The 13,436-nt window shown below is 49.0% G+C and overlaps 3 protein-coding genes across 3 annotated transcripts; all 3 read right to left on the bottom strand.

Annotated features, from left to right (window-relative positions):
- Positions 1 to 264: 264 nt before the first annotated feature.
- ASPGLDRAFT_70488 (putative ABC multidrug transporter) lies at positions 265 to 5,005 on the bottom strand (the record flags this gene model as incomplete). The annotated part of the gene is made up of 14 exons (XM_022549489.1): positions 265 to 363; positions 415 to 854; positions 901 to 1,060; positions 1,109 to 1,315; positions 1,367 to 1,674; positions 1,726 to 1,819; positions 1,871 to 2,046; positions 2,104 to 2,378; positions 2,429 to 3,029; positions 3,083 to 3,588; positions 3,637 to 4,429; positions 4,482 to 4,644; positions 4,697 to 4,741; positions 4,799 to 5,005. 14 exons carry the CDS (start codon positions 5,003 to 5,005, stop codon positions 265 to 267), a joined length of 4,074 nt encoding a protein of 1,357 aa, XP_022395601.1.
- A 265-nt stretch (positions 5,006 to 5,270) lies between these two features.
- ASPGLDRAFT_1093332 (hybrid sensor histidine kinase/response regulator) lies at positions 5,271 to 9,584 on the bottom strand. The gene is made up of 7 exons (XM_022539552.1): positions 9,319 to 9,584; positions 8,095 to 9,249; positions 7,334 to 8,041; positions 6,278 to 7,282; positions 5,991 to 6,228; positions 5,826 to 5,940; positions 5,271 to 5,768 (listed from the first exon to the last, which is right to left on the bottom strand). The coding sequence occupies exons 1-7, from the start codon at positions 9,384 to 9,386 to the stop codon at positions 5,557 to 5,559; spliced, it is 3,501 nt and encodes a 1,166-aa protein (XP_022395600.1). The 5' UTR covers positions 9,387 to 9,584; the 3' UTR covers positions 5,271 to 5,556.
- Positions 9,585 to 10,527: 943 nt separating this feature from the next.
- ASPGLDRAFT_70486 (uncharacterized protein) lies at positions 10,528 to 13,288 on the bottom strand (the record flags this gene model as incomplete). Its single annotated transcript, XM_022549488.1, has 10 exons — positions 10,528 to 10,590; positions 10,660 to 11,235; positions 11,288 to 11,470; positions 11,525 to 11,857; positions 11,908 to 12,005; positions 12,055 to 12,213; positions 12,269 to 12,468; positions 12,527 to 12,801; positions 12,861 to 13,150; positions 13,216 to 13,288. The coding sequence occupies 10 exons, from the start codon at positions 13,286 to 13,288 to the stop codon at positions 10,528 to 10,530; spliced, it is 2,250 nt and encodes a 749-aa protein (XP_022395599.1).
- Between the last annotated feature and the right edge of the window lie 148 nt (positions 13,289 to 13,436).

Raw genomic sequence — 13,436 nt, 5'->3', positions numbered from 1 at the left:
TGGACGAAATAGGCCAAAACACCGCTCAAACATCTGTCTGTGACCTGTCAACAAAAATATCTCAATCGAAATGCATCGCATTGTGTTCTGATTGCCCCGAAAGACCCATGGTCGGTGATCGCGGAGACACGATAAAGATAATTGTCCGAAAAGTCGATTAATGCAAAGCTCTATTATTTATTCTAAGGATGTTATGGACAGTCTATCAGTCTATTTGGTTGATTATTGGCGCCTTAATAAATGCGCACTCCGTTCCCCGTTCTATTACTCCGATCGGGCACTCTTCGTCTTCTTGCTTCGGAGCTTCATCATAAAAAACACCAAGGCATACGAACTGATGCAGAACAGGGCAGTGATTCCGGTCTGATTCGAGTCAGTGAAAGAACGGTATAATTCGCAGAAGAAAGGACTTACATCTCTCCATGAATAGTACTTCTCCTTCAAATTGAACGTCTTGGCATAATCCGCGCCAGTGGAATACTGGCAGAACGAGCACGTCGAGGTGGCATTGGAATCCAGAAGGTACCCGGCCTGTTCAGAGAGGAAGTCGGCCATATAATCGCCGCACGTCTGTCCCGGAGGAGCGTCGAAGTTCACCCATTCCGACGGTTCGCAGTGCACCTTGACGTCCCAGAGAACTTCGCCCAACAGCCCACCGACCAGGTATGTGAAGGGGTCCAGGTAGTACATCCAGTATCGCCAGAAGGGCTGCATCTGCGAGTACGGGACCACCACACCGCAGAAACTGATCATGCCGGCACCGATGAGGACTGGGTTCATGATCGCTGCGAAGTATTCGTTGGGCGCATACGCGGCGATGGCCTGACCGATCGAGGTATACAGGAACTCATAGACTGCAATTGTCAGTTACTGCTTGGCATGGTATGACAGAATACTTACAGATCATCTGCAGATATACGTGCCCCGAGATGCTGGAGGCGACTGGAAAGCCCGCGGTAAAGTACCAACAGGCGAAGTATAAAGTGGCGCATATGATCAGGTACGGGATTTCAGAGACAGCCTGAGCGCCGATGAACGCAATCCAGTGATACGATTTTGACTGCTGCATGTTAGCACTGTGTTGTTCGACACAGGTGATAGCACGTACCTTCTTCTCCCGCGTTTCGAAGATGTCCCGGTTATGCAAGAAGAACGGCTGCATCTGGTTGATACATCCTGGCGCGACGAAGATGAAGTTGAAGATGGCGAACAGCCGGAGCTGCAGCGAGAATGTACCATCTCCGATCTTCCAGAAAGTGAAACCGCTGAACAAACCGGCAAAGACGTGGAGGATCATCTTGTTCCACATGTAGTCCTTCGACTAGTCAGTTCATTCATCTGCGCTCGCCAAGGAAATGTGACTTACCGGAGATCGCCAAAGTTGGGTCATCAATCGTTGCCAAACCATCTGGAACTGGAACCATTTCGAAGTCGCAAAATCTGTCTGATCTTCCTCGTAATTTGGATCGGCTTTGCCAGCGTCATTCAGGGACTCCAATGCAGTCATCGCATTTCGACGCTCGTCCGACTGGCTCCATGTTTCTACCCAGTCGACCTTTGCATTCGCCTTTCCTTGAATAACGTCGACGATGTGCTCCGCGGGATTGGCACCTGGAGGACAGGGAGCTCCGTTTTTGGCGAAATAGTCAAGCACTTTATCTGAGTCCTTTCCGGCTGCTGCTGTTAGAACTTGTCATGATATGGACTCTGTGGTATAATACTTACTCTCGCCGAAATATGCCATCTTTCCGCCCTTTGCTAGTAAAAGCAAAGAGTCAAATGCATCGAACAGAACTGCAGAAGGTTGGTGAATAGTACACTGAAAGGTGTCAGTACCGACGCTACTATGCTATGGAAGATTGCCACTCACCAACACGGCCTGTCCTCCATCAACTAATTTCCTAAGGAACCGGATAATGTTGTATGCCGATTGGCCATCAAGACCGGAAGTCGGTTCGTCCAAGAAGAGGAGAGTCGGTTTGGCGACCAACTCGACTCCCAGAGTGACTCGTTTGCGCTGCTCGATACTCAAACCCGCACCAGGAACTTCGATCGTTAGCATCTACGCCTAGGACGTTATACCCCAATGACGACAATACTCACCTCCGATGAGAGCATCACTGATGTCGTGAAGTTCCAGAAGCTCGATTATGTGCTCCACGTAAGCAATCTTCTCCTCGTGTGGCACCGTCGAGGGCTGCCGTAGCAGAGCAGAAAAGATGAGTGCTTCCTTGACCGTCGACGTTCCTTCGTGAACATCCATTTGCTCGCAGTAGCCGGTGGTCCTCTGGAAACTGATACCTTGGGGTCTTCCGTCAATCAGGACCGAACCATAAATCTCTCCACTGTCCTTCCTTTGGGCGAGCACATCCAGCAAACTGAATTCGTTAGCTTCCTGTCAAAATTTTCAGGCCAAGTTTGCACTCACGTTGTCTTTCCGGCGCCGGAACTTCCCATAAGAGCCACCAAGTTTCCAGGTTTAACATAGCCGAAGACCTTGTGCAATAGTTGCTTCTTCTCGCCTTGAAAAGGAACATAGTAGTCGAGGTTATTCCAAGTGAATGTCGAATGCTTCCCCGTCTGTTGAAGGACATCCGCGGATACTTTCGGCCGTTCTTGCTGCCCTCCAGATCCCCGCTTCTGACTGCCACGCTTGTACAAGAGCACCGAAGAGCCACCCTGCTTGTCGCGCATCTCGAATCCCAGCGCTGTGACGAAGATGAAGAATGCCCAGAAACCGACCAAGATTCCGAAGCTTCTCCAGATATGGTGCACGGAATAGCTATACTGTTGACGGATATAGGCAGCTCCGTCGATCATGCCTTCTTCGTTGCTTCCGAGGACAGAACATCCCCGGTACTTTGAGTCGGAATATCCATTGCCGTAAGGGATATAGTCCGGCTCGATACACTGGAGTTGCAGCCCGACGAACTCGTTTGCCATTAGTGCCTCGAAGGCGTATGATCCGGGGTTCAGGTAGAAGATCCATCGGAACCAGACGTGCATTTTCTCGAAGGGGATCAAGTAACCTGGAAAAATGATGAGCATATTGGAAAAATAGTTTGCCAATGAGGGTATATACCTCCATAAACAAAGAAGACGGTCGACAGCAACCCAGAGATCTTGGACGCATTTCCGAATTTGTTGCACACAGCACCAATAGCACGAAAGAGTTGAATGAAACTCAATGTCTGCATAATCACAATAACCCAAAACGTGAAGAACCGACCAGCATCCATCCGCAGCGCGGACATAAAGTAGAGAATCAGCGAGAAGCATGAAACCTGCACCATAACTACCGGAATATCCGTGATGGCGTTGGCAATGCAGAAAGCCGTGGGACGATAGAAACCAAACCGTTTCTGGCGGGCAAGGATTGGACGACCCATGAAGGACGCGGTGGTTTCGGATAGAGATTCGAGCAGGAAATAGAGAATGGGGAAGAAGAGTACACCGGGTCGCAGGAAGATGGAACTGCTGTCGCCTTTCAGATCGTAGAACAGACTGCCGCATACGAGTGCCTGGATAATGGCGGAGGCTACTTTGATGCAGAGGGATAATTTGTCTCCAGCCATGATCTGGAATTGCCTGCGATGCGTTAATATCTGATGACAAGGGCATTTTGAGGCAACTTACCTGAGGGTACAAGTCTGGATCTGTTCCCAGATACTAGCCGTGTAGACACTTTGCGAACGAGGAAAATGCTGCTTTCTCTTCTCGGTAGACACCGCCAGCTTCATATCCTCGATCTCGTGCGTCAATTTCTCCGGCGGTTCAATCGCACCCATCACCTGACTGTAAATCGCAGTCTCGCGGAAGCGCGCCTCAAATTCATCGGGGGTACTTGGGACCTTATCCTCCAATCCGGGCTGGACAATTCGCTCCGTGAGTACCGTCACGGACGTGAGGAAATCGGCAATATTGGCTCCTTTGGGGGTGATGAATCCGAGATCCTCGAAGTACTGTTGAGCCATGCTGCGGGGGCCATAGTAAATTACTCTGCCTTCTGCCAGCACGAGGATCTTGTCGAATTGGTCGTAGACAGTGTTTCCGGCTTGGTACATTGTGGCGACAATGGTCTTGCCATTGGTGTCGGCTTCCTGGCGCAGCATGCATCCGAATTCGGCGGCTGTTTTTGAATCGAGTCCTCGGGTTGGGTTGTCCCAGAATTGAACGGGGCTCTGTCCGGCCATCATCTCCGCCAAAGACACACGTTTGCGCTCTCCTCCAGACACACCCCGGATGAACTCATTTCCAACTCGCGTTTTCTGTGTATGAGAGATACCAAGAGAATCCAAAATTCCATCTCTTTTATCCTTGACATATCCCTCTTTCTGTTGGAGATGCTCGGGACGTTCCGCTGGAACCTTGTTTCGCAGTGCAAACTTCATGGTACGGTTCACGGTGAGGGTTGGGAAGTGTAAGTCATCTGTAACTAATCAGCATTCAATATTTTCCGGGGAGTACGAGATGTTGCTTGCCTTCATTATTGAACATGATCTGCTGACGGAACCGCTTTGCCTCGTTATGGTCAGCACTTCCGTACCGTGTCTCACCATCTACTTCATCGAACGAGGCTCGGTCATTGGAGAGAACGCGCAGAAGCGATGTGCATCCGGAACCAGGACGTCCAAGGACAAGCATCTGTTCCAGTTAGCTCATTCGTATACGTCCCGAAGATTGGGTATATCTATACCGTTTCACCCGGCTTAACCTGCCCCGTTACATCTTTGAGAATGGTCTGTCCAGTCGTTAGCATTATCCCTAGTCACCACTGCCTGGAACTATCAACACATACTCGCTTTGGTTGCTTGTTCCGACGGAAGAAATCCAGAAACTGTCGCGGATCCGCTTCGGATAGAATCGTGCTTCCCAGCGCTGCATCGGGTGCCGTGACTCGAACGTTGAGATCCCGGAATGTAAGGGTCAATCTCTTCTGGATCGAAGCTTTCTCTCCATGCTCCAGGTCTGGAGGCGTCGTTGTGCCGGACGACGGCGTGTCCATCGTTGCTGTTGCTGCTCAACCAGTTCGTATACAAATAGTTGAGTGAAGTAGATCGATCGAATCGTCAAGACAAGCAATCTGGTACCGTTGTACAGAGGGGTTGAAAGCTCATTTTCCCTAGCTGGGAATCTAGCTTATTTAAACCCATTTTCGAGCTCTACACCGTTATCGCTGCTCATTAGTGAGCACGGCTGTAGGACTTCCTCCGTAAATCCATATATCCGTATATCCGCGTGTAAATCCGTACTCCCATTCCGATGGATGGCCACGGTTTCCGTATTGGGAAATTGTGGATTAACTACGGGGCTTTCTAGAAAAAAGTCTTATTGATCGGATCTACAAGAAAAAAGGTACTACATATTGGTCTAGACTGTGTTCCGATTATTGACGATTGCGGAAGTGCGTAATTCGGTGCTAGCATTAGGGGATGTACTTCTCATTGACTATATCCAGAGAGACTATACTAAACACTAACTATATACAAGGTTATGAGAAAGAGAAAAGAACCCACAATTCCCCTAGCAACACCGAGATGCACTTATGTCCGTTATTTATTTAATATTCATGATTCGTTTCAATTCGTGAAGTGAGATCGGTTTCACCAAATAGTCATTAATACCAGCGTCAAAAGCTTGTTGCTGTGTCGCGGCCGACGCAACCCCTGTTACAGCCATGATAATGGATGGGGAGAAGCCTTGTTCATGTTCGTATTCGCGGATCTTTGCAGATGCAGTGATGCCATCCATTACGGGCATGGAGATATCTGGCATAATGATTAGCATACGGATGCGCCATTGGTGCGCTTCGGATCAATTCTTACCCATTAAAATATAGTCGAACCGGCATTCGGATTGTTGGTATTTGTCGACGGCGATCTGTCCGTTTGTCGCGGTGGCGTAGCTGCTTCCAAGCTTGCGCATGAACGTTTCCAATATCTTGAATCGAGTCAGTCATGGCCGTAGGTGAACGAGAGCGTCATGAATACCTTAAGGTTGATGTCATTGTCATCCACTATCAAGACATGGAGATCGTTCTGGGCTTTCTTTTCCTGCAGTGGTGGAGAGGGAGAAGACTTCGCAGTCCAAACGTCCGATAATGGATGCTTTTTCATCGACGACTGGTGGACAAGGGTGGACATCCTAGTGGATTTGGTTGCTTTGGCTTGCTCCTTTGCAGAAGGGCGTGCTTTCTTCAGGGCTTCAAGGATTTTCCGCGGTCCAATGCTGGGAGATGGTTAGCTTTGTTGGTGTATCACTGGATGGAAGCACTTACGGCTGAGTAACATGGACAACGGTCGCTTCTTTAATAATATCGTCGCTGTCGAAGGGCGTTCCATACTCACCAAGAATAATTATATGTCCAAGGCCCGTGCGAATAGGTCCGTTGGCGGCTATCTCTCGTAGTTTGTCTTCCTCTATGATCGCAATGTCACCCGAGGCACTACTAAGGGAATCGGCAAACGACACCATCCACTCCGACTGCGTTAAGATAATGCTACTGAGAGACCGCCGGAGCGCGAGTTTCCGTTTGACTTCGGCGGTCAACATGCCAGCTGGTCCCTTCTTCAATTCATCGTACGGGTTGAAACCGACGAGAGAAACTTTCTTGGGCTCCTTGTCCGCGGATACTTGGACTGCACACGGTGGACTTGCGCTGGGCCGTTGAATGGGGATAAACACGTCGAACTGCGATCCAACCCCGACTTCACTCTTGACTTCGACATATCCACCAAGGGAGGTCACGAGCTGCTGTACAATGCTGAGGCCAAGGCCTACGCCTTCCGAGATAATGTCTTCTTGCGAAAATGGTGTAAAGATCCTATTTTCCAGGAATTCCGGGGAGATACCACACCCCGTATCAGTCACCGATAGATGAACAAGCACGTGCTTCGGGTCAGAGGCTATGTCGGATCTCGACAGGGTCATCTCGATAAATCCTGCTTTGGTGAATTTGAGCGCATTGCCAAACAAGTTCATGACGATTCGTCTCCATGCACCCGATACGGAGCGGACACACCACGCATCTTCTTCTAGGCGAACGACGACTGACAGTTTGTCTTGGGCCTTAACCTCAGAACTGGAGTCTTGTGATGATCCAACACTCCCGGGTCGAAACCGACCTGTAGCCTGGTCGACAGACTTAGGGAATCGATGTCCAGCGTACAGAGAGTTGGTCACTTCCTCGATCAAGCTATCGAGGTCGAACGTCGTTGCCAAATCGGGAGATTTGCCTTTCGCATTAATCGCCGTCAGATTGTTGATTTTCGCAAAGTCGAGCCTATCGCTTGTTAGTGGTCGCTGACGAATAGATGTGACAAGGACAACTCACAAATAGTTCATAGTATCCAGTAACGTGATACCACATGTTTCCACCATCCTTATCATATCCTGCTGAGCAGGCTGCAAGCGCGTGGACTGTAGCAACTCTGTGCTGGCAAGAACACCGTGCAAAGGCGAACGGAGCTCATGACTGATGGACGAGATAAAGTCTGATTTGGCCCTCTCCTTCGTTGTAAAATCAGTCTGAGCAACTTGGGAAACGACAGAGTTACCAAAGGCCTTCAAGTAATCAAGCTCTTCAGTACTAAACCGTCCACTTTCTCTTGACCATAAGAGGCAAGCAGCCAGCCATCCGGACTTGTTCCAGTCCCACAATGGGAAGAAAAGAATGGATTCAGCGCCTGGAAAACGACTCGTGAGTTGACAGATCAACTGACTACGAGCAGAAAACCCCGGAAATCCGGGTTCGCCATCCACCTGCTGGCTCTCTTGCTCGTTGATATTAAATTTTTCTCCATGAGGAAATGCAGTAATGATGTCGTGTATCAAAAAGTCCGTAAATCCAAACGCCGGGGTGTTTGTGCTCTTGACTGACGTCTCGTCCAAGTCAAACCCTAATACATCACTGAGTCTTCCCGCGTTATTCGACCACGTGCCATCAGAAGACAGGCCGGGGGATCGGAGAGGATGCGTAGAAGTATCGGTACTCGTCGTGTCCTGGCTTGTATCCGACATACTTGTGCTAATGCACGAATTCCTAGACTGGAGTTAGCATGATAGTGCGGTGCTGAAACATCATGGAACACTGACCTTCGAGTATTGGATCGAGAAGCATCCAAAAACAAAACACCTTCTACATCCAAGCACTCTCTAAGCAATGAGCTGGCACGAGCAAACAAGGTCAAGATCTGTTGCGGAACCGTAGGTGCCTCAGACACCGATACCAGCCTACTTGCTCTCCGACTATCCTCTGTAGTTTTAACCCGGTTGATGCTGTCGTTGAGCTCCCCGAATGGTAAAGGTGACGGTAGGTTGAATTTCGTATCGGGCTCTTTCGGGAAAGGTGCAGTGGGAGTTGCTTCGTTATCCTCTGAAAGCTGTGGTCGCATAGTGCAAGGCGACACTTCGCCCGGTGTTGGCACAGTAATGCTGTCGACTTCCTGCGTGTCAGATAATCGTCTAGTCGGCGATGAAAGAGGTAGAGTAGCAAATGAGCCTCCTTCGTCTCGATTGCCTCCACTTGATACGTTCACGTGCGCTTGACTACCTCTTCGTTGAACTTCGTTCTTTTCATCGCTGGGGCTTTGTACTAATGTCGAGAGTCCGCTCATCATTCGCGCAGCCCTGTTATACTTGTGCTGAGTCCAAAGATGATTTGCAATTGACTCCGCAATCCCTCGTAAAGCTTCAATGTCTGCATTATCGAATACGGCGCGCGGACTCACATCCATGATAGAGTATGTACCAAGGACGTATCCTTCGGGGTCGTGCATCGGTACTTCGGCAAAGAATCGCATATGGGGCCATTGCGCAACATAGGGGTGGCTTTTGAAAGAATCATCCTTGCTCGTGTCGAGAATTATACAACATTCTCCCTTGACGGTGGTATCGATAATATCGGGCACGTTATACTGAGCATGGCCGGCAAACAGTGCAGGATTCTGGGAGAATACCGATCCCGAGTCTCCGCCAAAATCGATACCAGAATCCCGACTCTGCCTCTCCTTCCCATATGAAACGGAACTGCTGGCTTCTGCGATAATGTGTCTCCGTTGATCGAGTGTTAGGCAGGTGAACGAATGGGTACAGTTGAAGCGATAAAGTCCGAGTTGGTTTAGAGCCTTCAAAGTAATATCCGACGTAAGAGACGCGGCTGTTTCAGACACGCTGCGATCACGATTTCTAAAGGGCCTTGGTGAGGTCTGGGTTTCCGAGGTCAATGGTGTACCGGTGAAAGAATATAGTCTAGTAAAGAGACGCTGTTTAGCATCTTATTTTGAGCCCATTGCATTGATTAAAGCAGAGTTAACGTACCTCGACAGTTCCCTAATTCGTCCTGATGACGGCGAACGAGGGCTCATCGTTGAATCCAAGAAAGCCATAATTATGTTGTCCCGATAACACTATTCACAAACACCCTCCCTACCCACAGAACCGTATTGAGAACGAATCGACATGGGTCGAATGACAGTTCTATAGGCGTTTATTGCAGTAGTCGAACAATGAGGTTTGCTCGCAATCCGCGAATTAAAGGCATCTATGTCTCCGGGACCATTGCTTGGGAAGGAATATAGCACGTCTAGACGCTCGTGAGATTACCTAGTACGTGGTGGTAAGGTAGAAGGTTATCGCGACTATTGGTGTCAAGATCGATAACAATAGTGTGATCGATATATTGGAGTCATCGACTGGCCCAGGTTCAGCATATCATGCACTTGGCATTCTATGGGTCGGTCTGGCTAACCGGGCACCCAATCCCACGGTACAACGTCAAATCCCAGCAGTCTACTCAAGCCTCGACCACTTCCCTCCGCAGCGATTGGGATCCGAGAATATGCCAGTCCCTCGGGACAGAGGGATAGGAGAAAAAAATATAGTCAGTTGCTTTTGCATTCTTATCACTGGCCATTATTATCTAGTGAAACTCGATTCCAAGTTAGTCGTGTCAGGTAAAGTAAACGCCTGCTTCGGAGTTTCATACCGGAACAAACGAATCAAACTTCTGACCCATGAGGGGACGAGGGTTCTATATGCAACGACAGCCAGCATCCTTGATCCCAAGGTACAGTGTACAGTCGTATCGTCAACCTCCGGCATGTAACCCTTGCGATTGGCCGGAGCTTGCCGGAGGAAGGTTTTCTCAAAGCAAAGGCAGGTAGTGGCGAATCCCCGGAACGCAGAAACTGTGTGAACCCAGTTGTGAAGTGTAGTTTCTTCAGCGACAAGTTGATTGGGCGGAAGAAGGTCTCCGGGGACGAGGGGGAGGAGTGGTGTCCGGAAAGGGAAATTTTCACGTCACGGGACTGTTGCCGAGGCGCTCATTTCTGTTTAGGACTTTTTAGGACTACACGCTGCATAGAAGACGATGGAAAGAGAAGCTGCAATGGATCTAGACCTTGGTTTTTATTCTTCTGTTTTCTATACAATATTTTCCAAGGATGTTGAAGTCTAGATATCAAGGCATGCCAATACAAGCACCATACTAAGGAGGTCTCGATCTGTCAAAAGTAACCCTCCCGGTTCTTATCCAAAGTTCTCGCCCTTACCGAGCGATAAATACGGGCATCCCTTCGCATCACAAGTGTTCTTTAATATATCTGTCAGCAAAGATCCATGGGACCGGACCATTTTACGATCAAAAGAGTCAAGACTAACCTTATGCACCTGCGTTCCCCACCAGTTAAAGTGCGACGATGCACCACTGTAAAAGATGGCGAAGAAAATAACCACTCCGGCTATTGAGACAGAGCAGTCGAGTGCCGAGCTCAATACGAAATTATACTTATGCCACCAGGCCCAGGCGCGTCTTCTGATCAAGAACCCGAAAATCAAGCCAACAATCGCCCAGCTACCGTAATTCGTGCCGGAAGCCGGTGGTATGTAGTTCAAGCCACCCAAAAACAAGGGAATGTGGACGTGGCGCCAGAAGGAATTGGGATAGCGGCGTCGGAGGAGATATACCGGAATAGGCAATGCCGCACCCAATATGAAGAAGTAAAGAAGGGCACTGTAGCCTGCTGGAGATGAGAAAAACCGATGAGGTCCGATGGCTCCCCATATCGTGCTCGTATTAAAGTGCGTGCGAGAAAATGGACAGGTAAAGCCATTGGTGCCAGAGTTGGTGCAGACACCCGGAATGTGGTTGAGGGCCCAGTTGATAACGCTAACATAGCTCAGTGTGCCCCAGACCATGCCGACTAACTGCACCAAGAAGACTTTGCGGGCAGGGATCTGATACATATGATCAGAGGCATTCGTTTAGTGTATTGAATCAGGAACTTACATTGCAGTACACTCCCAATTTCAGGTCTTGGGCAAAGTAAAGACCTTTGATGACAGAAATGTATCCAAGATCGAAGAACCAAATGTTGGCCAGTACCTTTCCTGGAAATACAAAACCGGCAACTATCCGACAGAAAACATCTATATTGATCTTCGCGTTGGACGTGGCGTACACCACGGAGAGCTACATCGGTGTCAGTATAACTCGGAGACCAGAAAATTGTAGAATATGACATACTGGTACGTAGAAGACTAGCGCAACCGCAAGAGCTAGTAGAACCCCGTACCACCGGAGCTGTACTTTCCAGTACTCAACGGCAAAAATAGAAAGGAAAATTGCTAACGCGCTAGAAGCAACATACCACAGCGGTGATACATCGCGGTAGGTCTGAGGCGTATTTTGCGAGGGTCGTGTTTGAGAGCCGAATAGGCTGGCAATAGCAGCATATAGCCTTCTCGTCGCGGTCCAGATAAGGTCGCCTTTCTCTAAAAACATCCAAACTAATAGTGCAGAGAGCGTTGCGAATGATAGACCGAACATGTTCAAGGCGTATGTGATCGGCATATATAACTGTAAACAGTTAGCGACGAATCTTAGTTTCCACGAGGAAGCAAGCATACTGGGGAATAGGCTTGGTAGGCCGCATCATCGACTTGGTAATCAGATGCTTGGTTCACGACCTTGCTCACGTTATAGGCGCTGCCTGTGTTGTCGAAGACTAGCAGCCGTTAGTTAATTATCCGCGAAGATCAACCGGAATGATATACCAGAGGAGCTTTGAAAAGGAAGGTAAGCACTGAACCAGACGTTGGAGTAGTATAGCGCAGTGGCAACTATCCAGATCCAGAAAACCAGTGACACAGCCACATTGATGATCGCCCAGTTTGGCACCAGCAGTGGAGATCCTACATAGGCGATTTGACTCCCTGTAAGACATCAAGATTAGCTGGAGCGATTGGAGACCAGTTCGATCGCACTCACAATCAAATGTCAATGGCAACAAACCCATCCCACTCGTCATCCCGAAGACTTGGTTGACCACGCGATCATCTGGTTTGATCCAACATGGGAAAGTGAAGTAACTCAGGGCAGTGAAGATGAAATCGGGAAACCAGTACCAGACAAAGGACGCGCAAAATGCCACACTGAAGAAGCCATATCGCGATATCTTCCACGTCATACTGTACAGACAAATTAGCAAAACAAATAGAACAGGTAGTGAGGCTTCCGGGTACTTACCCACTCGTGATGTCCTCTTTCTTTTTGCCATGCAACACTTGGTTGAGAGCAGTAACACCCAATATACCTGGCCAAACCATGTCCGGTGGCTCAACAATGACCGATCGGAATATTCCAGCCAAGGAGAATCCAACAAGAAATGTAGCCAGGCAAATGAGTATCTGAAAGCCCCATCCCGCATTGTATCCGTAGAATACTTGTTGTTCCGTCAAGACGTCTGCACTGAGGCGACTCATGAGACTGAGGTTCGACATGATATAGATCAGAATATGCTCCTGGAATATACCCTTAACGTCAGCACTAGTCCATCTTTTCAAGGGGCCATTGGGCAGACCTTCTGGTTGAACGGTCCCGGGTTCAGGTGAATTGTCCATCTCCACAACCGGAAATGCCAGTTGGGCACGACTTTCTCCCAGAGCTTTCCAAATGGATAGGCTAGCAGTTGGATTGCGGACTGAGATAGAGTGATCGAGGGCTTCCGCAAAGTATACAGTGTATTGAGACCGCTTCCAAACACACAGAAAATGATTCCCAATATCCACATTCGAAGGGTCAGGCATGGTGCATCGGGGTCGTCAGCGTCCAGGGCAACTCCTGCTGCGTGCAGCACTTCCTGTATTGAGTCTGGTAGTTTAGACAGGTATATTAGTATGAGGGCGAATGGAGAGATAAGAATCAAGGGATCACACCTGTTTCATGGCTGGTCTCTTCGCTTTTCTCGACGATGGCGGTCACGTCTTTCTCCTGTCTGTCGGCCGTCATCTTGAACATACAATCGATGTGCGGGAAATTCAAGGAACCAGATACAGGGCCTTTTTGATCAGATAAGATTAGACAATAAGCCAAGGCAGCCATATTTCTGCCGCCAGTGGGACTCGACGAAAACGGGTTTGCTCCGAACATCAGCCCA

The sequence above is a fragment of the Aspergillus glaucus genome (assembly GCF_001890805.1).
Source record: "Aspergillus glaucus CBS 516.65 unplaced genomic scaffold ASPGLscaffold_38, whole genome shotgun sequence".
Lineage (NCBI taxonomy): Eukaryota > Fungi > Ascomycota > Eurotiomycetes > Eurotiales > Aspergillaceae > Aspergillus > Aspergillus glaucus.
Note: the sequence above shows the minus strand (reverse complement) of the source record. Positions and strands in the feature narration are given on the sequence as shown.